Source organism: Coturnix japonica, unplaced genomic scaffold (assembly GCF_054131305.1).
Source record: "Coturnix japonica strain WE unplaced genomic scaffold, WE-NBRP24 Scf058, whole genome shotgun sequence".
NCBI classification, from domain to species: Eukaryota; Metazoa; Chordata; class Aves; order Galliformes; family Phasianidae; genus Coturnix; species Coturnix japonica.
The window spans coordinates 1097805-1124027 of NW_028188961.1; the positions used below are offsets into that span (position 1 = coordinate 1097805).

A 26223-nucleotide genomic window follows, 5' to 3' on the forward strand; every position below is an offset into this window, starting at 1 on the left:
ATAGGGTAAAAAAGGCCAAAAATGGTTAAAAAAAAAACAGCTTCTCTTACCGTAGAGGAAATTCCGCCCAACCGAAGCGGTTCGATGAGGGTCGTGGGTGGGGGGGGCGGCCTTTTTTCCGGTGGGGCTCCGCCTCCATCCGAAGGGCCCCGTTTGGTTCCAACGCCGGACATTGCGCTTAAAAGAAGCGATTTTGGGGCAAAAAAAGCGAATTTAAGGCGTTTTTTTAATGGTTTTTTAATAGGGAGGGAGAGCGGCCCGGCCCAGGCGCCTCAGGGGCCGCCAGGCGCTGCGCATGCGCGGCTGGGAGGCTGTTAGCAGCGCGCATGCGCGGGCGGTGCCGTGGGAACGGGAGGAGGAGCTTCGCTCTTAAAGCGGCGATGAGGGTGAAGGTGGGGACCGCTCGGCTCTTAAAAGGGCGATGTCTGTTGGACATCAGCAGCACCATAAGGAGCGACCCCAGCCCCATAGAGACACCCCCAGCCCCATAGGGAGCACTTCAGCCCCATAGGAACACCCTGAGCCGCACAGCGAGCCCTTCAGCCCCATAACAACAGCCCCAGCTTCACAGAATGCCTTCAGCCCCACAGATTAGACCCCATCAGCCCCATAGAAACACCCCCAGCCCCATAGAGACCCCTCAGCCCCATAGAAACACCCCATAAAACACCCCCAGCCCCATAGAGATCCCTCAGCCCCATAGAGACCCCCTTCAACCCCATAGAGACCCCTCAGCCCCATAGAGACCCCATTCAACCCCATAGAAACGCCTTCAGCCCCATAGAGACCCCATTCAACCCCATAGAGACCCCCTCAGCCCCATAAAGACCCCCTTCAACCCCATAGAGACCCCTCAGCCCCATAGAGACCCCCTTCAACCCCATAGAGACCCCTCAGCCCCATAGAGACCCCCTTCAACCCCATAGAGACCCCCTTCAACCCCATAGAGACCCCTCAACCCCATAGAGACCCCATTCAACCCCATAGAAACACCTTCAGCCCCATAGAAACCCACAGATCCCCCCACCCCCCCTCCTCAAAGCCCCATAGAAACCCCCTTTATCCTGACACGGACCCCCCCCCCCATAATGCTCTGCCCCATAGAACCCCCCATAACCCCATAAAACACCCCCAGCCCCATAGAGACCCCTCAGCCCCATAGAGACCCCCTTCAACGCCATAGAGACCCCTCAGCCCCATAGAGACCCCTCAGCCCCATAGAGACCCCATTCAACCCCATAGAGACCCCATTCAGCCCCATAGAGACCCCTCAGCCCCATAGAGACCCCTATCAACCCCATAGAGACCCCTATCAACCCCATAGAGACCCCTCAGCCCCATAGAGACCCCTCAGCCCCATAGAGACCCCTCAGCCCCATAGAGTCCCCCATAACCGCCCCCCAATGGTACAAAGCAGGGTTGCATAGATCGTGTTGAAAAGGAACCTATTTTACATGGGGCTGTACAGGGGGGTCGGGCCCCCGTCAATGTACACGGGTATAAAACGACCCCCCCCCCCCCCCCCCATCCCACAACCCCCCCCCCCCAAATCACATCGGAGCTCATGGAGGGGGGGGGGGGGGAACATGGAGTCAAAATGGCCGCCGATGTGGGAAGGGGGAAAGAAAGATGGCCGCCGGGTGTTGAGTCTGTTGGTGGGGGGGAAGATGGCCGCCATGATCACGTGTCCTATGGAGCAAAGATGGCCGCCATGATCATGTGTCCTATGGAACCAAGATGGCCGCCATGATCATGTGTCCTATGGAACCAAGATGGCCGCCACGATCACGTGTCCAATGGAGCCAAGATGGCCGCCATGATCACGTGTCCTATGGAACCAAGATGGCCGCCATGATCACGCGTCCTATGGAACCAAGATGGCTGCCTCGATCACGTGTCCTATGGAACCAAGATGGCTGCCGTGATCACGTGTCCTATGGAACCAAGATGGCCGCCATGATCATGCGTCCTACGGAACCAAGATGGCCGCCGTGATCATGTGTCCTATGGAACCAAGATGGCTGCCGTGATCAAGTGTCCAATGAATCCAAGATGGCCGCCATAACCTGGTATCCAATGAATCCAAGATGGCCGCCATGATCATGTGTCCTATGGAACCAAGATGGCCGCCATGATCACGTGTCCAATGAATCCAAGATGGCCGCCATAACCTGGTATCCAATGAATCCAAGATGGCCGCCTCGATCATGTGTCCAATGAATCCAAGATGGCCGCCATAACCTGGTATCCAATGAATACAAAATGGCCGCCATGATCATGTGTCCTATGGAACCAAGATGGCCGCCACGATCACGTGTCCAATGAATCCAAGATGGCCGCCATAACCTGGTATCCAATGAATCCAAGATGGCCGCCTCGATCATGTGTCCAATGAATCCAAGATGGCCGCCATAACCTGCTATCCAATGAATCCAAGATGGCCGCCTCTATCACGTCTGCAGTGGAACCAAGATGGCCGCCATGATTCCTCCTCCTGAATCCAAGATGGCCGCCATGATTCCTCCTCCTGAATCCAAGATGGCCGCCATGATTCCTCCTCCTGAATCCAAGATGGCCGCCGTGAGGCAGAGTCCTTTGTAGTCAAGATGGCCGCCACGTCTCCTCTTGATGACGTCATGAGTCACGATGACGTCACGATGGCCGCCATTACTCCTCTTGACTCCTCTGGATCAAAGATAGCCGCCGCCAGCTCTGAGGTCATCCGGGTTCATTAAAGATGGCCGCCATCGCCCACTGCCGCCGCCATTTCCAAGATGGCCGCCACCAGCTCCAACAGGAAAACCGCATTCAATCCCTGACAGCTTCCGGTTCAAGATGGCCGCCGCCGTGACGTCATCACACACCCCCCAGGGCGGCCATATTGGCGTTCCAAAGCGGCAACGCCCATTGGCTATTTCGTGGTCACATGGTCTGGTTACTCGTCAGCCATCTTGGCTTAGGCAGCCATTTTGGGTCGGCCATCTTGGCTTTCCCATCAGCCATCTTGGCTCAGTCAGCCATCTTGGCTTGGTCGGCCATCTTGGCTGGGTCGGCCATCTTGGCTCAGTCAGCCATCTTGGCTGGTCAGCCATCTTGGCTCCGCCATCCGCCATCTTGGCTCAGCCATCTTGGCCTTCCCATCAGCCATCTTGGCTCGGTCAGCCATCTTGGCTTGGTCGGCCATCTTGGCTAGGTCAGCCATCTTGGCTGGGTCGGCCATCTTGGCTCGGTCAGCCATCTTGGCTGGGTCGGCCATCTTGGCTTGGTCAGCCATCTTAGCTCAGTCAGCCATCTTGGCTGGTCAGCCATCTTGGCTCCCCCATCCGCCATCTTGGCGTAGCCATCTTGGCTCGGTCAGCCATCTTGGCTCAGTCAGCCATCTTGGCTTGGTCAGCCATCTTAGCTCAGTCAGCCATCTTGGCTGGTCAGCCATCTTGGCTCCCCCATCCGCCATCTTGGCTGGGTCGGCCATCTTGGCTCAGTCAGCCATCTTGGCTGGTTCAGCCATCTTGGCTCGGTCAGCCATCTTGGCTCGGTCAGCCATCTTGGCTGGGTCGGCCATCTTGGCTGGGTCATCCATCTTCCACCGAACCTTCAACCCAACCCAAGGGGTCTAAAGGGAGGAGGAAGAGGAGGGACATAGGGGGGGGTCACGTCTTGGCCTTCCTCCCCCTCCCGGTTGGGTTGGGGGCTTCAATGGAGCCCAATGGAGCCATGGCGGACGAGGCCGAGGAAGTGGAGGAGGAAGCGGATGGAGGCCGGGCGGCTCCGAGGGCACAACGGCGGGGGGGGTTCCTCCTCCTCTTCCTCTTCCTCCCGTCCTCCATCTTGGATGGATGAGGGTCCGGTGGGGGGGGGGTCCCTTGAGTTTGGGGGCGTCTCCTTCGGCTTCGCGTGGCCCCCCCCCCAATATCCGAATCCTTCTCAATGGAGCCCCCGGGTCGGCTCCTCTTCCTCCTCTTGGCCGGGGGGGGGCCTTCATCCGAGGACGAGGAGGAGGAAGAGGAAGGGGAAGGGGAGGAAGAGCGGGAGGAAGGGGGTGGCGATGGCGGCTGTTGTGGGGGGGTCTCGGGGGGCTCCGCTTGGGGGCTGGGGGCTCGTTTCCTCCTCCTGGCCACCCCCCCCCGGCTCCCGTTCCAACGGGGCCATTAAAGTGGGTGGGGGGTGTCGCCGGGTGCCCCTCAATGGGGCGGGGGGTTGAGAGGAGGATGAGGAAGGAGCGGCGGCCATCTTGGGAGGCCGACCCCGCCGGCGTTTGCCTGGGCTGGATGGAGGAGGAGGAGGAAGAGGAAGATGATGGGGGGGGGAGGAAGAGGAAGGGGACGATGAGGAATTTGGGGGGTTGTTGGGGGGTCCCCGCGTGGGGCGACCGCGACGTTTGGGGTCCTGAGGGGGGGGAGGAGGAGGAGGAGGAGGAGGAGGAGGAGGAGGAGGAGGGGGGGGAGGTCTCCGTCGGCCATGATGGCGGCCAAGATGGCGGCCAAGATGGCGGCGGCGTCGGCGGCGGGAGGAGGAAGAGGAGGAGGAGGATGAGGAGGAAGAGGAAGAGGAGACCCCCCCCCCACCGGGGGGATGGCGGCGCTTGGGGGGGCGACCCCGGCGGCGTTTGGGTGGGGGCGGGGGGTGATGATGATGATGGTGGGTGTGGTTGGGTGTCATGGCCGCCGCCGTCATGGCGGCCTCGTCCTCGTCGTCTTCATTGGGGGGTTGTTGTGGGGGGGGGGGGCAGCGTCGGCGGCGGCCATATTGGATGGGGGGGGCGGGGGTCTCCAAGATGGTGACCAGGCGACCCGGAAGTTGTCGAAGGACTTTGGCCGATGGACCCGGAAGTCGACTCTGGCGGATCTCGACGTCGGCGCTACGGCGACGGCGGGGTGGGGGGCGATCTGATTGGTTGGGTTGGGGCGGGGGGCGATCTGATTGGTTGGGTTGGGAGGGAGGATGTTCTGATTGGTTGGGTTGGGGCGGGGGACGTTCTGATTCGTTGGATTGGGGGGGAGGAGATTCTGATTGGTCGGGTTGGGAACGATCCGATTGGTCGGGTTGGAGACGATCCGATTGGTTGGGTTGGAGACGATCCGATTGGTTGGGTGTGGGACGATCTGATTGGTTCGGTTGGGAATGATCCGATTGGTTGGATTGGGAACGATCTGATTGGTCGGCTGGGATGGGCGGAGCTTCCGCTGTGGGTCCGCTGTGGGGCTGGGGGTCCTGGGTTCCCATCATGGCGGCCGTGGGGGGCTCCGTGATTGGCCCCCCAACCTCCAATGGGGCGCTGCCGCGAGGGGACGGCGATGACGTCATCGCTTCCGGTTGTGACGTCATCACTTCCGGTTGTGACGTCATCGATTCATCTTGTGACGTCATCGCCTCCTGCTGTGACGTCATCACTTCCGGCTTTGATGACGTCACTTCCTGTTGCGAGGGCGCCATTTCCGCCTGTGACGTCATCATCATGGCCGCCGCCTGCGACGTCATCGCTTCCGCCTGTGACGTCATCGCTTCCGCCTGTGACGTCATCGCCTCTTCCTGCGACGCCATTGGTCCAGACGCCGCCGTCATGGCCGCCGGCTGTGACGTCATCACCTCGCCCTGTGACGTCATCCCCCCCCCGGGTGGCGCCGTCCTGTGTGTGGGGTGTGTGGGGCTCCGCCATTGGCTCACGGGCCCCCTGGATCCCGTCATGGCCGCCATCTTGGATGCCGCCATCGTCGTGGCCGCCATCTTGGATGTTGTTGTCACGGTGGCCGCCATCTTGGATGTTGTTGTCGTCATGGCCGCCATCTTGGATGCCGTCGTCGTCATGGCCGCCATCTTGGATGCTGTCGTCGTCGTCATGGCCGCCATCTTGGATGCCGTTGTTGTCGTGGCCGCCATCTTGGATGCTGTCGTCGTCGTCATGGCCGCAATCTTGGATGCCATTGTCGTTGTGGCTGCCATCTTGGATGCCGTTGTCGTCACAGCCGCCATCTTGGATGCCGTTGTTGTCATGGCTGCCATCTTGGATGTTGTTGTCACGGTGGCTGCCATCTTGGATCCCGCTGTCGTCACAGCCGCCATCTTGGATGTTGTTGTCACAGCGGCCGCCATCTTGGATCCCGTTGTTGTCACAGCCGCCATCTTGGCTGTTGTTGTCACGGTGGCCGCCATCTTGGATGCCGTGGTGGCCGTGGTGACGGCGGCCATCTTGGGAGTGTTGGCAGCCGCGGCCCGCAGCCTTTGGCTGACCCTGGTTCCTGGGTTTGGCTTTGGGGGTCCTCGCGCTTTGCGGGCTCTCCTGGGGTTGGGTCCTTCCTCCCCAACCGTCATGGCCGCCGTGGCCGCTTCCTCTTCCTCTTCCTCATCCGGAAGCCGGAAGCGACCTTCGCCCTTGGCCTGGTCAATGTCCTTCCGGGCCGCCTCCACCTGCTCCTGGTTACATGGGGGGAAGGGGAGGGTGAGGGTCTGCAGGCCATAATAGGACCCCAGACCATAATAGGCCTCCATAGGCCATAATAGGACCCCAGACCATAATAAGCCCCCAGACCATAATAGGACCCCAGGCCATAATAGGACCCCATAGGCCATAATAGGACCCCAGGCCGTAATAGGACCCCAGCCCATAATAGGCCTCCATAGGCCATAATAGGACCCCAGCCCATAATAAGCCTCCATAGGCCATAATAGGCCTCCACAGCCCATAATAGGCCTCCATAGCCCATAATAGGACCCCAGACCATAATAGGACCCCAGACCATAATAGGACCCCAGCCCATAATAGGACCCCAGGCCATAATAGGACCCCAGACCATAATAAGACCCCAACCCATAATAGGACCCCAGACCATAATAGGCCTCCATAGGCCATAATAGGACCCCAGGCCGTAATAGGACCCCAGACCATAATAGGACCCCAGCCCATAATAGGACCCCAACCCATAATAGGCCTCCATAGGCCATAATAGGACCCCAGCCCATAATAGGACCCCAGACCATAATAGGCCTCCATAGGCCATAATAGGACCCCAGACCATAATAGGCCCCATAATAAGTCTCCATAGGCCATAATAGGCCTCCATAGGCCATAATAAGCCCCCAGACCATAATAGGACCCCAGACCATAATAGGACCCCAAACCATAATAGGCCTCCATAGGCCATAATAGGACCCCAGCCCATAATAGGACCCCAACCCATAATAGGCCTCCATAGGCCATAATAGGACCCCAACCCATAATAGGACCCCAACCCATAATAGGCCTCCATAGGCCATAATAGGACCCCAGACCATAATAGGCCTCCATAGGCCATAATAGGACCCCAACCCATAATAGGCCTCCATAGGCCATAATAGGCCTCCATAGGCCATAATAGGACCCCAGACCATAATAGGACCCCAGACCATAATAGGCCTCCATAGGCCATAATAGGACCCCAGGCCGTAATAGGACCCCAGCCCATAATAGGACCCCAGACCATAATAGGACCCCAGACCATAATAGGACCCCAGGCCGTAATAGGACCCCAGACCATAATAGGACCCCAACCCATAATAGGACCTCAGCCCATAATAGGCCTCCATAGGCCATAATAGGACCCCAGCCCATAATAGGACCCCAGCCCATAATAGGCCTCCATAGGCCATAATAGGACCCCAGACCATAATAGGACCCCAGCCCATAATAGGACCCAAGACGATAGACCATAATAACGCCCCCATCTCACAACATGGCCGCCATCCCACAACATGGCCGCCATCTTGTAACATGGCCGCCATCCCGTCCCACAACATGGCCGCCATCTTGTAACATGGCCGCCATCCCACAATGGCCACCATCCCATCTTTAAACCCGTCCGCCATCTTGCAATATGGCCGCCATCTTGCAAAATGGCCGCCATCTTGTCCCACGGCCGCCATCTTGCAATATGGCCGCCATCTTTAAACCCAGCTGTCATCTTGTCCCACGGCCGCCATCTTGCAATATGGCCGCCATCTTGTCCCACAGCCGCCATCTTTAAACCCGGCCGCCATCTTGTCCCACGGCCGCCATCTTTAAACCCAGCTGCCATCTTTAAACCCGGCCGCCATCTTTAAAACCAGCCGCCATCTTTAAACCCGGCTGCCATCTTTGAACCCGGCCGCCATCTTTAAACCCGGCCGCCATCTTTGAACCCGGCCGCCATCTTTAAACCCGGCCGCCATCTTGTCCCACAGCCACCATCTTGCAATATGGCTGCCATCTTTAAACCCGGCCGCCATCTTGTCCCATGGCAGCCATCTTTAAACCCGACCGCCATCTTGTCCCACAGCCGCCATCTTGCAATATGGCCGCCATCTTTAAACCCGGCCGCCATCTTGTCCCACGGCCGCCATCTTGCAATATGGCCGCCATCTTGTCCCACGGCCGCCATCTTTAAACCCAGCCTCCATCTTGTCCCATGGCAGCCATCTTTAAACCCGGCCGCCATCTTGTCCCACGGCCGCCATCTTTAAACCCGGCCGCCATCTTGTCCCTCGGCCGCCATGTTGCAATATGGCCGCCCCCCAGCCATCCCACCCGCTGACCTCGGCCTGTTTGAGCTCCTCCCGGCTGACGTCCTCCAGCGACGCCTCCAGGAAGTTCATGGCGTAGCGCTCGATGGGGGTCAGCTGGAACGGGATGGGGGGCACAGACCCCATAGAACCCCATAGAACCCCCATGTACCCCTATATATCCCATAAAGAACCCCATAGAACCCCCATGTACCCCTATATATCCCATTAAGAACCCCATAGAACCCCCATGTACCCCTACATATCCCATTAAGAACCCCATAGAACCCCCATGTACCCCTATATATCCCATTAAGAGCCCCATAGAACCCCCATGTACCCCTATATATCCCATTAAGAACCCCATAGAACCCCCACGTACCCCTATATATCCCATTAAGAACCCCATAGAACACGTCAAGAACCCCATAGAACCCCATAGAACCCCCATGTACCCCTATATATCCCATTAAGAACCCCAGAGAACCCCCATGTACCCCTATATATCCCATTAAGAACCCCATAGAACCCCCATGTACCCCTATATATCCCATTAAGAACCCCATAGAACACGTTAAGAACCCCATAGAACCCATTAAGAACCCCAGAGAACCCCATTAAGAACCCCTATATGCCCCCATCTAACCCCATATATGCCCCCATATCCCCCCATATCCCCCCATATAACCCCATAAAGCCTTATATACCCCCATATCCCCCCATATAACCCCATATCCCCCCATATAACCCCATATAACCCCATATCCCCCCATATAACCCCATATATTCCCCCCTATCCTATTAATACCCCCATATATCCCAATCTAACCCCCCATATCCCCCCATATACCCCCATATCCCCCCATATACCCCCATATCCCCCATGTAATTCCCACCTGCTCCACCAGGGCGGCGATCTCCATCTCGGCCTTCGACGTCTCCTCATCCTCCCCATATAGACCCCCATATAACCCCATATAGACCCCCATATCCCCCCATATAACCCCATATACCCCACATATCCCCCCATATCCCCCCATATAACCCCATATACCCCATGTAATTCCCACCTGCTCCACCAGGGCGGCGATCTCCATCTCGGCCTTCGACGTCTCCTCATCATCCCCATATAGACCCCCATATAACCCCATATAGACCCCCATATAACCCCATATAACCCCATATAGACCCCCATATCCCCCCATATCCCCCCATATACCCCCATATAACCCCATATAACCCCATATAACCCCATATACCCCACATATAACCCCATATACCCCACATATAACCCCATATCCCCCCATATACCCCCATATCCCCCCATATAACCCCACATACCCCATGTAATTCCCACCTGCTCCACCAGGGCGGCGATCTCCATCTCGGCCTTCGATGTCTCCTCGTCATCCCCATATAGACCCCCATATACCCCCATATACCCCCATATATCCCAATCTAACCCCCCATATACCCCCATATAACCCCATATAACCCCATATACCCCCATATACCCCCATATAACCCCATATCCCCCCATACAGACCCCCATATCCCCCCATATACCCCCATATATCCCCATATAGACCCCCATATCCCCCCATATACCCCCATATAACCCCATATACCCCCATATCCCCCCATATAACCCCATATACCCCCATATAACCCCATATAGACCCCCATATACCCCCATATAACCCCATATACCCCCATATAACCCCATATAGACCCCCATATAACCCCATATACCCCTATATACCCCCATATAACCCCATATAGACCCCCATATAACCCCATATAACCCCATATATACCCCCATATCCCCCCATATACCCCCATATCCCCCCATATACCCCATGTAATTCCCACCTGCTCCACCAGGGCAGCGATCTCCATCTCGGCCTTCGACGTCTCCTCATCCTCCCCATATAGACCCCCATATAATCCCATATAGACCCCCATATAACCCCATATAGACCCCATATACCCCCATATAACCCCATATATGCCCCCATATAACCCCATATACCCCCATATAACCCCATATACCCCACATATAACCCCATATACCCCCATATAACCCCATACACCCCATGTAATTCCCACCTGCTCCACCAGGGCGGCGATCTCCATCTCGGCCTTCGACGTCTCCTCATCGTCCCCATATATACCCCCATATATAACCCCATATAGACCCCCATATACCCCCATATAGACCCCCATATAACCCCATATACCCCCATATAACCCCATATACCCCCATATAACCCCATATAACCCCATATAACCCCATATAATCCCATATAGACCCCATATACCCCCATATAACCCCATATCCCCCCATATAACCCCATGTAATTCCCACCTGCTCCACCAGGGCGGCGATCTCCATCTCGGCCTTCGATGTCTCCTCATCGTCCCCATATAGACCCCCATATAACCCCATATAGACCCCCATATCCCCCCATATAGACCCCCATATCCCCCCATATAATGCCATATAGACCCCCATATACCCCCATATACCCCACATATAACCCCATATACCCCTATATAACCCCATATAGACCCCCATATACCCCCATATCCCCCCATATACCCCACATATACCCCCATATACCCCCATATAACCCCATATACCCCCATATAACCCCATATAACCCTATATACCCCCATATAACCCCATATATACCCCCATATAACCCCATATCCCCCCATATAACCCCATATAACCCCATGTAATTCCCACCTGCTCCACCAGGGCGGCGATCTCCATCTCGGCCTTCGACGTCTCCTCATCCTCCCCATATAGACCCCCATAGAACCCCATATAGACCCCCATATCCCCCCATATACCCCCATATAACCCCATATACCCCATGTAATTCCCACCTGCTCCACCAGGGCAGCGATCTCCATCTCGGCCTTCGACGTCTCCTCATCGTCCCCATATAGACCCCCATATCCCCCCATATAACCCCATATACCCCCCGATATCCTATTAATACCCCCATATATCCCAATCTAACCCCCCATATACCCCCATATAACCCCATATACCCCACATATAACCCCCATATCCCCCCATATACCCCCATGTAATTCCCACCTGCTCCACCAGGGCGGCGATCTCCATCTCGGCCTTCGACGTCTCCTCATCATCCCCATATAGACCCCCATATAACCCCATATCCCCCCATATCCCCCCATATAACCCCATATACCCCCATATCCCCCCATATAACCTCATATAGACCCCCATATAACCCCATATACCCCACATATAACCCCATATAGACCCCCATATCCCCCCATATACCCCCATATAACCCCATATAACCCCATATAACCCCATATATACCCCCATGTACCCCCATATAACCCCATATACCCCCCCATATCCTATTAATACCCCCATATATCCCAATCTAACCCCCCATATCCCCCCATATACCCCCATATAACCCCATATAACCCCATATACCCCCATATAGACCCCCATATCCCCCCATATAACCCCATATACCCCCATATACCCCCATATAGACCCCCATATACCCCCATATAACCCCATATCCCCCCTACAGACCCCCATATCCCCCCATATCCCCCCATATAACCCCATATAACCCCAAATACCCCCCCCTATCCTATTAATACCCCCATATATCCCAATCTAACCCCCCATATAACCCCATATACCCCTATATAACCCCATATCCCCCCATATCCCCCCATATAACCCCATATACCCCCATATAACCCCATATACCCCCATATAACCCCATATAGACCCCCATATACCCCCATATAACCCCATATCCCCCTATATACCCCCATATAACCCCATATAGACCCCCATATACCCCCATATCCCCCCATATACCCCCATATAACCCCATATAACCCCATATCCCCCCATATAACCCCATATACCCCATGTAATTCCCACCTGCTCCACCAGGGCGGCGATCTCCATCTCGGCCTTCGACGTCTCCTCATCGTCCCGCTCCCCTTCGGGGCTGTTGTTGTCGCTGAACTCAGCCATGGCCGCCACGCGCTCGGCCTGAGCCTGGGACGCTGCCCGGATGTCCTCGGGGTCCTCTGCCCCACATAGGGCCTGGGGACATATAGGGCCAATAGGATCAATGGGGGGATATGGGGATATGGGGGGATATGGGGGGATATGGGGTCAATGGGGGTTAATGGGGATATGGGGGGATATGGGGTTAATGGGGGGATATGGGGTTAATGGGGGATATGGGGGGCCATGGGGGATATGGGGGGATATGGGGGTTAATGGGGGATATGGGGGGATATGGGGTCCTCTGCCCCACATAGGGCCTGGGGGGATATAGGGGCAATAGGATCAATGGGGGTTAATGAGGTCAATAGGGGGATATGGGGGCTATGGGGGTAATGGGGGATATGGGGGGATATGGGGTCAATAGGGGGATATGGGGGGATATGGGGTCCTCTGCCCCACATAGGGCCTGGGGGAGATATAGGGCCAATAGGATCAATGGGGGTTAATGGGGATATGGGGGGATATGGGGTTAATGGGGGATATGGGGTCAATAGGGGGATATGGGGGATATGGGGGGATATGGGGGTTAATGGGGATATGGGGGGATATGGGGTTAATGGGGGGATATGGGGGGATATGGGGGTTAATGGGGATATGGGGGGATATGGGGTTAATGGGGGGATATGGGGGGATATGGGGGTTAATGGGGATATGGGGGGATATGGGGTTAATGGGGGGATATGGGGTTAATGAGGGACATGGGGGCTATGGGGGTAATGGGGGATATGGGGGGATATGGGGGTTAATGGGGATATAGGGGGATATGGGGTCCTCTGCCCCACATAGGGCCTGGGGGAGATATAGGGCCAATAGGATCAATGGGGGGATATGGGGTCAATGGGGTTAAGGGGGGGATACGGGGGCTATGGGGGCTATGGGGGTAATGGGGGCTATGGGGGGATATAGGGTCAATAGGGGGATATGGGGGGATATGGGGTTAATAGGGTTAATGGGGGCTATGGGGGGCTATGGAGTCAATGGGGATATGGGGGGATATGGGGTCAATGGGGATATGGGAGGCTATGGGGGGCTATGGGGTCAATGGGGCTATGGGGTCAATGGGGCTATGGGGGGCTATGGGGTCAGTGGGGCTATGGGGGGCTATGGGGGGCTATGGGGTCAATGGGGATATGGGGGTCAATGGGGATATGGGAGGCTATGGGGTCAGTGGGGATATGGGGAGCTATGGGAGTAATGGGGTCAATAGGGGGATATGGGGGGCTATGGGGTCAATGGGACATATAGGGGTAATAATGGGGGCTATGGGGTCAATAGGGGGCTATGGGGGGCTATGGGGTCAATGGGGATATGGGGGCTATGGGGGGATATGGGGTCAATAGGGGGCTATGGGGGGCTATGGGGATATGGGGGGCTATGGGGTCAATGGGACATATAGGGTCAATGGGGATATGGGGGGATATGGGGCCAATGGGGGGATATGGGGGGCTATGGGGTCAATAGGGGGCTATGGGGTCAATGGGGCTATGGGGGGCTATGGGGGGATATGGGGGGCTATGGGGTCAATAGGGGGCTATGGGGTCAATGGGGCTATGGGGGGCTATGGGGGGATATGGGGGGCTATGGGGTCAATAGGGGGCTATGGGGTCAATGGGGCTATGGGGGGCTATGGGGGGATATGGGGGGCTATGGGGTCAATAGGGGGCTATGGGGTCAATGGGGTCAATGGGGCTATGGGGGGCTATGGGGTCAACGGGGATATGAGGGGCTATGGGGGGCTATGGGGGGATATGGGGGCTATGGGGGGCTATGGGGGGCTATGGGGTCATTGGGGGCTATGGGGGGCTATGGGGTCAATAGGGGGCTATGGGGGGCTATGGGGTCAATGGGGATATAGGGGGCTATGGGGTCAATAGGGTTAATGGGGGCTATGGGGTCAATGGGGATATGGGGGTAATGGGGTCAATAGGGGGCTATGGGGGTAATGGGGTCAATAGGGGGCTATGGGGGGCTATGGGGGGCTATGGGGTCAATGGGGATATGGGGGGTAATGGGGTCAATAGGGGGATATGGGGGTAATGGGGTCAATAGGGGGCTATGGGGGTAATGGGGTCAATAGGGGGCTATGGGGGGCTATGGGGTCAATGGGGATATGGGGGGTAATGGGGTCAATAGGGGGCTATGGGGGTAATGGGGTCAATGGGGGGCTATGGGGGGATATGGAGGGCTATGGGGGGCTATGGGGGGCTATGGGGTCATTGGGGTCTATGGGGCTGCGTGGTTATGGGCTCAGACCTGCTCCAGGATGTGTGTGCGCCGTGTGCTTGTGGGGTCCTCGTCGTCCTCGTCCTTATCTCCATCCTTATCTCCATCCTTATCTCCATCCTTATCATCTCCGTCCTTATCTCCATCCTTATCATCTCGGTCCTTATCTCCGTCCTTATCTCGTTGCTCCTTATCTCTTTGATCCCGGTTCTGATCCCGTTGATCCCCATCGGGAACCACATCAAACAGCTCCCGGATGGTTTGCTGCCAACCAGACCCATAGAGACCCATAGAGACACATAGGGACCCATAGGGACCCATAGAGACCCATAGAGACCCCATAGGGACACATAGGAACCCCATAGAGACCCATAGAGACCCATAGAGACCCCATAGAGACCCATAGAGACCCATAGAGACCCATAGAGACACACAGAGACCCATAGAGACCCATAGAGACCCATAGGGACCCCATAGAGACACATAGAGACCCATAGAGACCCATAGAGACCCATAGAGACACATAGAGACCCACAGAGACCCATAGAGACCCATAGAGACCCCATAGAGACCCATAGAGACCCCATAGAGACACATAGAGACCCCATAGAGACCCCATAGAGACCCATAGAGACACATAGAGACCCCATAGAGACCCATAGAGACCCATAGAGACACATAGAGACCCATAGAGACCCATAGAGACCCCATAGGGACATATAGGAACCCCATAGAGCCCCATAGAGACACATAGAGACCCATAGGGACCCCATAGAGACCCATAGAGACCCATAGGGACCCCATAGAGACACATAGAGACACATAGAGACCCCATAGAGACCCATAGAGACCCCATAGAGACCCATAGAGACCCATAGAGACACATAGAGACCCCATAGGGACACACAGACCCCACAGAGACCCATAGGGACCCCATAGAACCCCATAGAGACCCCATAGGGACACATAGACCCCATAGAGACCCCATAGGGACACACAGACCCCATAGAGCCCCACAGGGACCCCATAGCGCCCCATAGAGACCCCATAGGGACACACAGACCCCATAGAGCCCCACAGAGCCCCATAGGGACCCCATAGCAACCCCATAGGGACACACAGACCCCATAGAGCCCCATAGGGACCCCATAGAGACCCACAGAGCCCCATAGGGACCCCATAGCGCCCCATAGAGACCCCATAGAGCCCCATAGAGACCCCATAGAGACCCACAGGGACCCCATAGCGCCCCATAGCGCCCCATAGAGACCCACAGGGACCCCATAGAGCCCCATAGCGCCCCATAGCGCCCCATAGCGCCCCATAGAGCCCCACATGGACCCCATAGAGCCCCATAGCGCCCCATAGCGCCCCAAAGCGCCCCATAGAGCCCCATAGGGACCCCATAGAGCCCCATAGAGACCCCATAGAGCCCCATAGAGCCCCATAGGGACCCCATAGAGACCCACAGAGCCCCATAGGGACCCCATAGGGACCCCATAGGGACACACAGACCCCATAGAGCCCCATAGAGACCCACAGACCCCATAGAGCCCCATAGAGCCCCACAGGGACCCCATAGAGCCCCATAGGGACACACAGACCCCATAGCGCCCCATAGCGCCCCATAGCCCCCCACCTGTTTGAAGTAGGCCGTGGTGAAGTTGCCCCCCTCGATGGCCATGTCCCCCAGCATCCGTTTCTGGTTGGCTTTCTTTAGGATGTTCTCCTCCACCGTCCGCTCACTGATCAGCCTGTGGGGCAGGGACACATCGTCAATACCAGCCCCATAGCCTGCCCCATAGCCTGCCCCATAGCGCCCCATAGCCTGCCCTATAGCGCCCCATAGCCTGTCCCATAGCGCCCCATAGCCTGCCCTATAGCGCCCCATAGCCTGTCCCATAGCGCCCCATAGCCTGCCCCATAGCGCCCCATAGCATGACAACCAGCCCCATAGCGCCCCATAGCATAACCAGCCCCATAGCCTGCCCCATAGCGCCCCATAGCCTGCCCCATAGCCTGCCCTATAGCCTGTCCCATAGCGCCCCATAGCATGATAACCAGCCCCATAGCGCCCCATAGCATAACCAGCCCCATAGCCTGCCCCATAGCGCCCCATAGCATGATAACCAGCCCCATAGCCTGCCCCATAGCGCCCCATAGCATGATAACCAGCCCCATAGCCTGCCCCATAGCCTGTCCCATAGCGCCCCATAGCATAACCAGCCCCATAGCCTGCCCCATAGCGCCCCATAGCCTGCCCCATAGCATGATAACCAGCCCCATAGCGCCCCATAGCCTGCCCCATAGCGCCCCATAGCCTGCCCTATAGCGCCCCATAGCATGATAACCAGCCCCATAGCCTGCCCCATAGCGCCCCATAGCCTGCCCCATAGTGCCCCATAGCATGATAACCAGCCCCATAGCCTGCCCCATAGCGCCCCATAGCCTGCCCCATAGCCTGCCCCATAGCCTGCCCCATAGCGCCCCATAGCCTGCCCCATAGCCTGCCCTATAGCCTGCCCCATAGCGCCCCATAGCCTGCCCCATAGCCTGCCCCATAGCGCCCCATAGCCTGCCCCATAGCCTGCCCTATAGCCTGCCCCATAGCGCCCCATAGCCTGCCCCATAGCCTGCCCCATAGCCTGCCCCATAGCCTGCCCCATAGCACCCCATAGCCTGTCCCATAGCCTGCCCCATAGCGCCCCATAGCCTGCCCCATAGCGCCCCATAGCGCCCCATAGCGCCCCACAGCATGATAACCAGCCCCATAGCCTGCCCCATAGCCTGCCCTATAGCCTGCCCCATAGCCTGTCCCATAGCATAACCAGCCCCATAGCCTGCCCCATAGCGCCCCATAGCATAACCAGCCCCATAGCCTGCCCCATAGCGCCCCATAGCCTGCCCCATAGCCTGCCCCATAGCGCCCCATAGCATAACCAGCCCCATAGCCTGCCCCATAGCCTGCCCCATAGCATGATAACCAGCCCCATAGCCTGCCCCATAGCCTGCCCCATAGCGCCCCATAGCATGATAACCAGCCCCATAGCCTGTCCCATAGCACCCCATAGCATGATAACCAGCCCCATAGCCTGCCCCATAGCGCCCCATAGCATGATAACCAGCCCCATAGCATGATAACCAGCCCCATAGCCTGCCCCATAGTGCCCCATAGCCTGTCCCATAGCGCCCCATAGCCTGCCCCATAACCTGCCCCATAGCACAGCCCATAGCCTGCCCCATAGTTTGCCCCATAGCCTGCCCCATAACCTGCCCCGTAGCCTGCCCCATAGCATACCCCATAGGTCAACCTATAGCCCACTAGTCCTCCAAGAGCTGTGATTGGCTGCCCACTATCCCCCACAACCCTTCATTGGCTGCCCGCTATCCCTCCAAGCCCTGTGATTGGCTGTCGCTCCGTACCTGTATATATGTACGTCCCTGGTCTGTCCAATCCGGTGACATCAATCCTACACCTGCGCATCCATGGTGGCTCCTCTAAGCCTCCCTATTGGCCACCCATTGCCCCGCAAGCCTCCTGATTGGCCACCTACTACCCCTGAAGCCCTATGATTGGCTGTCGCTCCGTACCTGTATATATGCACATCCCTGGTCTGTCCAATCCAGTGGCATCAATCCTGTGCCTGCACATCCATGTTGGCTCCTCTAAGCCCCCCTATTGGCCACCTACTATCCCCCAGAGCCCCCATTGGCTGCCCTCTATCCCTCCAAGCCCTGTGATTGGCTGTCGCTCCGTACCTGTATATATGCACATCCCTGGTCTGTCCAATCTGGTGGCAGCGCAGCCAAGAGCCCCCATTGGCCACCATCAGTCAGAACCCCTATTGGCCACCCATTGCCCCGCAAGCCTCCTGATTGGCCACCTACTACCCCTGACCAGCTCTGATTGGCTGTCGCTCCGTACCTGTATATATGCACATCCCTGGTCTGTCCAGTCTGGTGGCATCAATCCTACACCTGTGCATCCATGGTGGCTCCTCTAAGCCCCCCTATTGGCTACCCATTGCCCCCCAAGCCTTTTGATTGGCCACCTACTACCCCTGAAGCCCTGTGATTGGCTGTCGCTCCGTACCTGTATATATGCACATCCCTGGTCTGTCCAATCCGGTGGCATCAATCCTACACCTGCGCATCCATGGTGGCTCCTCTAAGCCCCCCTATTGGCCACCCATTGCCCCCCAAGCCTCCTGATTGGCCACCTACTACCCCTGAAGCCCTGTGATTGGCTGTTGCTCCGTACCTGTATATATGTACATCCCTGGTCTGTCCAATCCGGTGGCATCACTCCTGCGCCTGCGCGTCCATTATGTGCCTCTAAGCCCCCCTATTGGCCACCTACCATCCCCCAGAGCCCCCATTGGCTGCTCTCTATCCCTCCAAGAGCTGTGATTGGCTGTTGTCTATACCTGTATATATGGACATCCCTGGTCTGTCCAATCCGGTGGCATCAATCTTACACCTGCGCATCCATGGTGGCTCCGACAAGCCCCCCTATTGGCTACCCATTGCCCTGCAAGCCTCCTGATTGGCCACCTACTACCCCTGACCAGCTCTGATTGGCTGTCGCTCCGTACCTGTATATATGCACATCCCTGGTCTGTCCAATCCGGTGACATCAATCCTGCGCCTGCATGTCCATTATGTGCCTCTAAGCCCCCCTATTGGCCACCTACTATCCCCCAGAGCCCCTATTGGCTGCCTGCTATCCCTCCAAGCCCTGTGATTGGCTGTTGTCTATACCTGTATATATGCACATCCCTGGTCTGTCCAATCCGGTGGCATCAATCCTACACCTGCGCATCCATGGTGGCTCCTCTAAGCCCCCCTATTGGCCACCCATTGCCCCCCAAGCCTCCTGATTGGCCACCTACTACCCCTGAAGCCCTGTGATTGGCTGTCGCTCCGTACCTGTATATATGGACATCCCTGGTCTGTCCAATCCGGTGGCAGCGATCCTGTGCCTGCGCGTCCATTATGTGCCTCTAAGCCCCCCTATTGGCCACCTACTATCCCTCAGAGCCCCTATTGGCTGCCCTCTATCCCTCCAAGAGCTGTGATTGGCTGTCGCTCCGTACCTGTATATATGCACATCCCTGGTCTGTCCAATCCGGTGGCAGCGATCCTGTGCCTGCGCGTCCATGGTCGGGTTCCAGTCGCTGTCATAGAACACGACGGTGTCGGCGCCCGCCAGGTTCACACCGACACCCCCAGAGCGCGTGGATAAAATGAAGCAGAAGATTCGCTTGTCTGCGTTGAAACGCTCCATCAGGGCCTGGAATAGAATGGGGAGATGTGGGGCGGATGTGGGGCAGATGTGGGGCAGAAATGGGGTGGATGTGGGGCAGAAAGGGGGCAGCTATGGGGCAGCTATGGGGCACAAAGGGGGGAGCTATGGGGTGGATGTGGGGCAGCTATGGGGCTGATGTGGGGCAGAAATGGGACTGATGTGGGGCAGAAAGGGGGCAGCTATGGGGCTGATGTGGGGCAGAAACAGGGTGGATGTGGGGCAGCTATGGGGCAGCCATGGGGCAGATGTGGGGCTGATGTGGGGCAGCTATGGGGCAGCCATGGGGCTGAAACGGGGTGGATGTGGGGCTGATGTGGGGCGGATGTGGGGTAGAAAGGGGGCAGCCATGGGGCAGCTATGGGGCTGATGTGGAGCAGCTATGGGGCAGAAAGGGGGGAGCTATGGGGCTGATGTGGGGTGGATAAAATGAAGCAGAAGATTCGCTTGTCTGCATTGAAACGCTCCATTAGGGCCTGGAATAGAGCGGAGATGTGGGGCAGCTATGGGGCAGCTATGGGGCAGAAAGGGGGGAGCTATGGGGCAGAAAGGGGGCTGATGTGGGGTAGAAATGGGGTGGATGTGGGGCAGAAATGGGGCAGCCATGGGGCAGATGTGGGGCAGAAAGGGGGGAGCTATGGGGCAGAAAGGGGGCTGATGTGGGGCAGCTATGGGGCAGAAAGGGGGGAGCTATGGGGCTGATGTGGGGCAGAAATGGGGTGGATGTGGGGTGGATAAAATGAAGCAGAAGATTCGCTTGTCTGCGTTGAAACGCTCCATTAGGGCCTGGAATAGAGCGGAGATGTGGGGCAGCCATGGGGCAGCTATGGGGCAGAAAGGGGGTGGATGTGGGGCTGATGTGGGGCAGCCATGGGGCAGAAAGGGGGGAGCTATGGGGCAGAAACGGGGCTGATGTGGGGCAGGTCCGCGTTGAAACGCTCCATCAGGGCCTGGAATACAATGGGGACATGTGGGGCAGCCATGGGGCTGATGTGGGGCACAAAGGGGGCAGCTATGGGGCAGATGTGGGGCGGATGTGGGGCAGCTATGGGGCAGATGTGGGGCAGAAAGGGGGCTGATGTGGGGCAGCCATGGGGCAGCTATGGGGCTGATGAGGGGCAGAAACAGGGTGGATGTGGGGCAGAAAGGGGGCAGCCACGGGGCTGATGTGGGGTGGATAAAATGAAGCAGAAGATCCGCTTGTCCGCGTTGAAACGCTCCATCAGCGCCTGGAATGCAATGGGGAGATGTGGGGCAGATGTGGGGCAGAAAGGGGGTGGATGTGGGGCAGAAATGGGGCAGAAAGTGGGGATCTATGGGGCTGATGTGGGGCAGAAATGGTGTGGATGTGGGGCAGAAATGGGGCAGCCATGGGGCAGCCATGGGGCAGCTATGGGGCTGATGTGGGGCGGATGTGGGGCAGAAACAGGGTGGATGTGGGGCAGCCATGGGGCAGATGTGGGGCAGCTATGGGGCAGCTATGGGGCAGCCATGGGGCAGCTATGGGGCTGATGTGGGGCAGCCATGGGGCACAAAGGGGGCAGCCATGGGGCTGATGTGGGGCAGAAACGGGGTGGATGTGGGGCTGATGTGGGGCAGCCATGGGGCAGAAAGGGGGGAGCTATGGGGCAGCCATGGGGCTGATGTGGGGCAGAAACGGGGCTGATGTGGGGCTGATGTGGGGCAGATGTGGGGCAGAAACGGGGCTGATGTGGGGCTTGTCTGCGTTGAAACGCTCCATCAGGGCCTGCAATAGAGCGGAGATGTGGGGCGGATGTGGGGCGGATGTGGGGTTGATGTGGGGCAGATGTGGGGCAGCCATGGGGCTGATGTGGGGCAGATGTGGGGCAGAAATGGGGCAGCTATGGGGCTGATGTGGGGCTGATGTGGGGCAGAAACGGGGTGGATGTGGGGCTGATGTGGGGTAGAAAGGAGGCTGCTATGGGGCAGCCATGGGGCAGCTATGGGGCTGATGTGGGGCAGAAACGGGGTGGATGTGGGGCTGATGTGGGGCAGAAACGGGGCTGATGTGGGGCAGGTCCACGTTGAAACGCTCCATTAGGGCCTGGAACGCAATGGGGAGATGTGGGGTGGATGTGGGGCAGCTATGGGGCTGATGTGGGGCGGATGTGGGGCAGCCATGGGGCTGATGTGGGGCAGAAAGGGGGGAGCTATGGGGCAGAAACGGGGCTGATGTGGGGCTTGTCCGCGTTGAAACGCTCCATCAGGGCCTGCAATAGAGCGGAGATGTGGGGCAGCCATGGGGCAGCTATGGGGCTGATGTGGGGCAGCTATGGGGCTGATGTGGGGCGGATGTGGGGCAGAAAGGGGGCTGATGTGGGGCAGAAAGGGGGCAGCTACGGGGCAGCCATGGGGCAGCTATGGGGCTGATGTGAGGCAGAAATGGGGTGGATGTGGGGTTGATGTGGAGCAGCTATGGGGCAGCCGTGGGGTAGAAAGGGGGCAGCCATGGGGCAGCTATGGGGCTGATGTGGGGCAGCTATGGGGCAGAAAGGGGGCTGATGTGCGGCAGAAACAGAGTGGATGTGGGGCTGATGTGCGGCAGAAACGGGGTGGATGTGGAGCTGATGTGGGGCAGAAAGGGGGCTGCTATGGGGCAGCCATGGGGCAGCTATGGGGCTGATGTGGGGCAGAAACAGGGTGGATGTGGGGCTGATGTGGGGCTGATGTGGGGTAGAAAGGGGGCAGCCATGGGGCAGCTATGGGGTAGAAACGGGGTGGATGTGGGGCAGAAACAGGGCAGCAACGGGGCAGCCATGGGCAGGTGGAGGTGCCCGTGGTATAACTTAGTTGTGTGTCTGCCCCATAACTTCTCACTCTGCCCCACAAGTTGTGGGTCCCGCCCCATAAGTACCTGTCTCTGCTCCACCCTTGTGCTCCCATCTATCCTTAGATACAGATGCCCTGCCCCATAACTGGTTCCCTGCCCCATAACTTCTCACCCTGCCCCATAACTCATTCCCTGCCCCACAACTTGTGGGTCTGGCCCCATACCTGCCGTTGCTCCACCCTGGTGCTCCCATCCATCCATAGATACAGATGCCCGTGGTGTGTCCTATGGCTTCCCTGCCCCATAACTTATGGGTCTGCCCCATAACTTATGGGTCTGCCCCATAACTTATGGGTCTGCCCCACAACTTGTGGGTCAGCCCCATAAGTACCTGTCTCTGTTCCACCCTTGTGCTCCCATCCATCCTTAGATACAGATGCCCATGGTGTATCCTATGGCTTCCCTGCCCCATAACTTCTCACCCTGCCCCATAACTGGTTCCCTGCCCCATAAGTTGTGGGTCTGCCCCATAACTGACCTGTCTCTGCTCCACCCTGGTGCTGCCGTCCATCCGCAGATACAGATGCCCTGCCCCATAACTGGTTCCCTGCCCCATAACTTGTAGGTCCTGCCCCATAACTGACCTGTCTCTGCTCCACCCTGGTGCTCCCATCCATCCTTAGGTACAGATGCCCTGCCCCATAACTGGTTCCCTGCCCTGTAACTCATTCCCTGCCCCACAACTTATGGGTCTGCCCCACAAGTTGTGGGTCCTGCCCCACAAGTTGTGGGTCTGCCCCATAAGTACCTGTCTCTGCTCCACCCTGGTGCTCCCATCCATCTGTAGATACAGATGCCCGTGGTGTGTCCTATGGCTTCCCTGCCCCATAACTTCTCACCCTGCCCCATAACTGCTTCCCTGCCCCACAACTTGTGGGTCCTGCCCCATAAGTACCTGTCTCTGTTCCACCCTTGTGCTCCCATCCATCCTTAGATACAGGTGCCCGTGGTATAATAACATATTGCTTTACCCCATAACTGGTTCCCTGCCCTATAACTTCTCACCCTGCCCCATAACTCATTCCCTGCCCCACAACTTGTGGGTCCTGCCCCATAAGTACCTGTCTCTGTTCCACCCTGGTGCTCCCATCTATCCTTAGATACAGGTGCCCTGCCCCATAACTTGTTCCCTGCCCCACAACTTATGGGTCCTGCCCCACAACTTGTGGGTCTGCCCCATAAGTACCTGTCTCTGCTCCACCCTGGTGCTCCCATCCATCCTTAGATACAGATGCCCTGCCCCATAACTGGTTCCCTGCCCCATAACTCATTCCCTGCCCCACAACTTATGGGTCCTGCCCCACAACTTGTGGGTCTGCCCCATAACTGACCTGTCTCTGCTCCACGTGGGTGCTCCCATCCATGCGTAGGTACAGGTGCCCGTGGTGTGTCCTATGGCTTCCCTGCCCCATAACTCATTCCCTGCCCCATAACTCATTCCCTGCCCCACAACTTGTGGGTCCTGCCCCATAACTGACCTGTCTCTGTTCCACCCTGGTGCTCCCATCCATCCTTAGATACAGGTGCCCGTGGTATAATAACTTCTCACCCTGCCCCATAACATGTTCCCTGCCCCATAACTCATTCCCTGCCCCACAACTTGTGGGTCAGCCCCATAACTGACCTGTCTCTGTTCCACCCTGGTGCTCCCATCCATCCTTAGGTACAGGTGCCCGTGGTATAATAACATATTGCTCTGCCCAATAACTCATTCCCTGCCCCATAACTCATTCCCTGCCCCACAAGTTGTGGGTCTGGCCCCATACCTGCCGTTGCTCCACCCTGGTGCTCCCGTCCATCCTTAGATACAGGTGAGGTGCCCATGGTGTGTCCTATGGCTTCCCTGCCCCACAACTTATGGGTCCTGCCCCACAAGTTGTGGGTCTGGCCCCATAAGTACCTGTCTCTGCTCCACCCTTGTGCTCCCATCCATCCTTAGGTACAGGTGCCCGTGGTATAATAACATATTGCTCTGCCCCATAACTGGTTCCCTGCCCCACAACTTATGGGTCTGCCCCATAACTTGTGGGTCTGGCCCCATAACTGACCTGTCTCTGCTCCACCCTGGTGCTCCCATCCATCCTTAGATACAGGTGCCCGTGGTGTGTCCTATGGCTTCCCTGCCCCATAACTGGTTCCCTGCCCCATAACTCATTCCCTGCCCCACAACTTGTGGGTCCTGCCCCATAAGTACCTGTCTCTGCTCCACCCTTGTGCTGCCGTCCATCCTTAGATACAGGTGCCCTGCCCCATAACTTGTTCCCTGCCCCATAACTTCTCACCCTGCCCCATAACTCATTCCCTGCCCCATAACTCATTCCCTGCCCCACAACTTGTGGGTCCTGCCCCATAAGTACCTGTCTCTGCTCCACCCTGGTGCTCCCATCCATCCTTAGGTACAGGTGCCCTGCCCCATACCATGTTCCCTGCCCCATAACTGGTTCCCTGCCCCATAACTCATTCCCTGCCCCATAAGTTGTGGGTCCTGCCCCATAACTGACCTGTCTCTGTTCCACCCTTGTGCTCCCGTCCATCCATAGATACAGGTGCCCGTGGTATAATAACACATTGCTTTACCCCATAGCATGTTGCCTGCCCCATAACTCATTCCCTGCCCCATAAGTTGTGGGTCTGCCCCATAAGTACCTGTCTCTGCTCCACTCTGGTGCTGCTGTCCATCCGCAGATACAGATGCCCTGCCCCATAACTGGATCCCTGCCCCATAACTCATTCTCTGCCCCATAACTCATTCCCTGCCCCATAACTTGTGGGTCTGCCCCATAAGTACCTGTCTCTGCTCCACCCTTGTGCTCCCGTCCATCCTTAGATACAGATGCCCGTGGTATAACTTAGTTGTGTGCTGCCCCATAACTGGTTCCCTGCCCCACAACTTATGGGTCCTGCCCCACAAGTTGTGGGTCTGGCCCCATACCTGCCGTTGTTCGACCCTTGTGCTCCCATCCATCCTTAGATACAGGTGCCCGTGGTGTGTCCTATGGCTTCCCTGCCCCATAACTGCTTCCCTGCCCCATAACTCATTCCCTGCCCCATAACTTATGGGTCCTGCCCCACAACTTGTGGGTCTGGCCCCATAACTGACCTGTCTCTGCTCCACCCTGGTGCTCCCGTCCATCCTTAGATACAGATGCCCGTGGTATAACTTAGTTGTGTGCTGCCCCATAACTGGTTCCCTGCCCCATAACTTCTCACCCTGCCCCATAACTCATTCCCTGCCCCACAACT

At 57.3% G+C, this 26223-nt stretch overlaps 2 protein-coding genes and 1 long non-coding RNA gene across 23 annotated transcripts in view; 1 reads left to right on the forward strand and 2 right to left on the reverse strand.

Moving 5' to 3' along the window:
• The window catches only part of LOC107307273 (E3 ubiquitin-protein ligase BRE1B-like), a 48865-nt gene extending 48230 nt beyond the window's left edge, over positions 1 to 635 (reverse strand). For all 9 annotated transcript variants that reach the window (XR_014941086.1, XR_014941087.1, XR_014941085.1 and 6 more), the window contains exon 1: positions 51 to 635. Coding sequence is in view for 3 of the 9 variants with exons in the window: in XM_085533313.1 (XP_085389439.1) it covers positions 51 to 173 (123 nt within the window). In the remaining 6 variants the exon portion in view is untranslated. The remainder of the gene's footprint in view (positions 1 to 50) is intronic.
• A 784-nt stretch (positions 636 to 1419) lies between these two features.
• On the forward strand, positions 1420 to 3388 carry LOC146751975 (uncharacterized). The gene is made up of 3 exons (XR_014941090.1): positions 1420 to 3012; positions 3194 to 3247; positions 3373 to 3388. It is a non-coding gene; the product is annotated as an uncharacterized LOC146751975 (long non-coding RNA).
• Positions 3389 to 3978: 590 nt separating this feature from the next.
• Positions 3979 to 25820, reverse strand: LOC107307276 (uncharacterized). 13 transcript variants are annotated; one of them, XM_085533327.1, is made up of 7 exons: positions 25769 to 25820; positions 19921 to 20117; positions 16464 to 16578; positions 14855 to 15088; positions 12467 to 12634; positions 8545 to 8628; positions 3979 to 6411 (listed from the first exon to the last, which is right to left on the reverse strand). In XM_085533327.1, exons 1-7 carry the CDS (start codon positions 25799 to 25801, stop codon positions 3979 to 3981), a joined length of 3264 nt encoding a protein of 1087 aa, XP_085389453.1. In that variant the 5' UTR covers positions 25802 to 25820. The 13 variants fall into 13 exon arrangements, with proteins under 13 accessions (XP_085389453.1, XP_085389451.1, XP_085389450.1 ...); XM_085533325.1 differs by lacking the exon at positions 25769 to 25820 and adding an exon at positions 24881 to 24932; XM_085533324.1 differs by lacking the exon at positions 25769 to 25820 and adding an exon at positions 23876 to 23926.
• Positions 25821 to 26223: the final 403 nt, after the last annotated feature.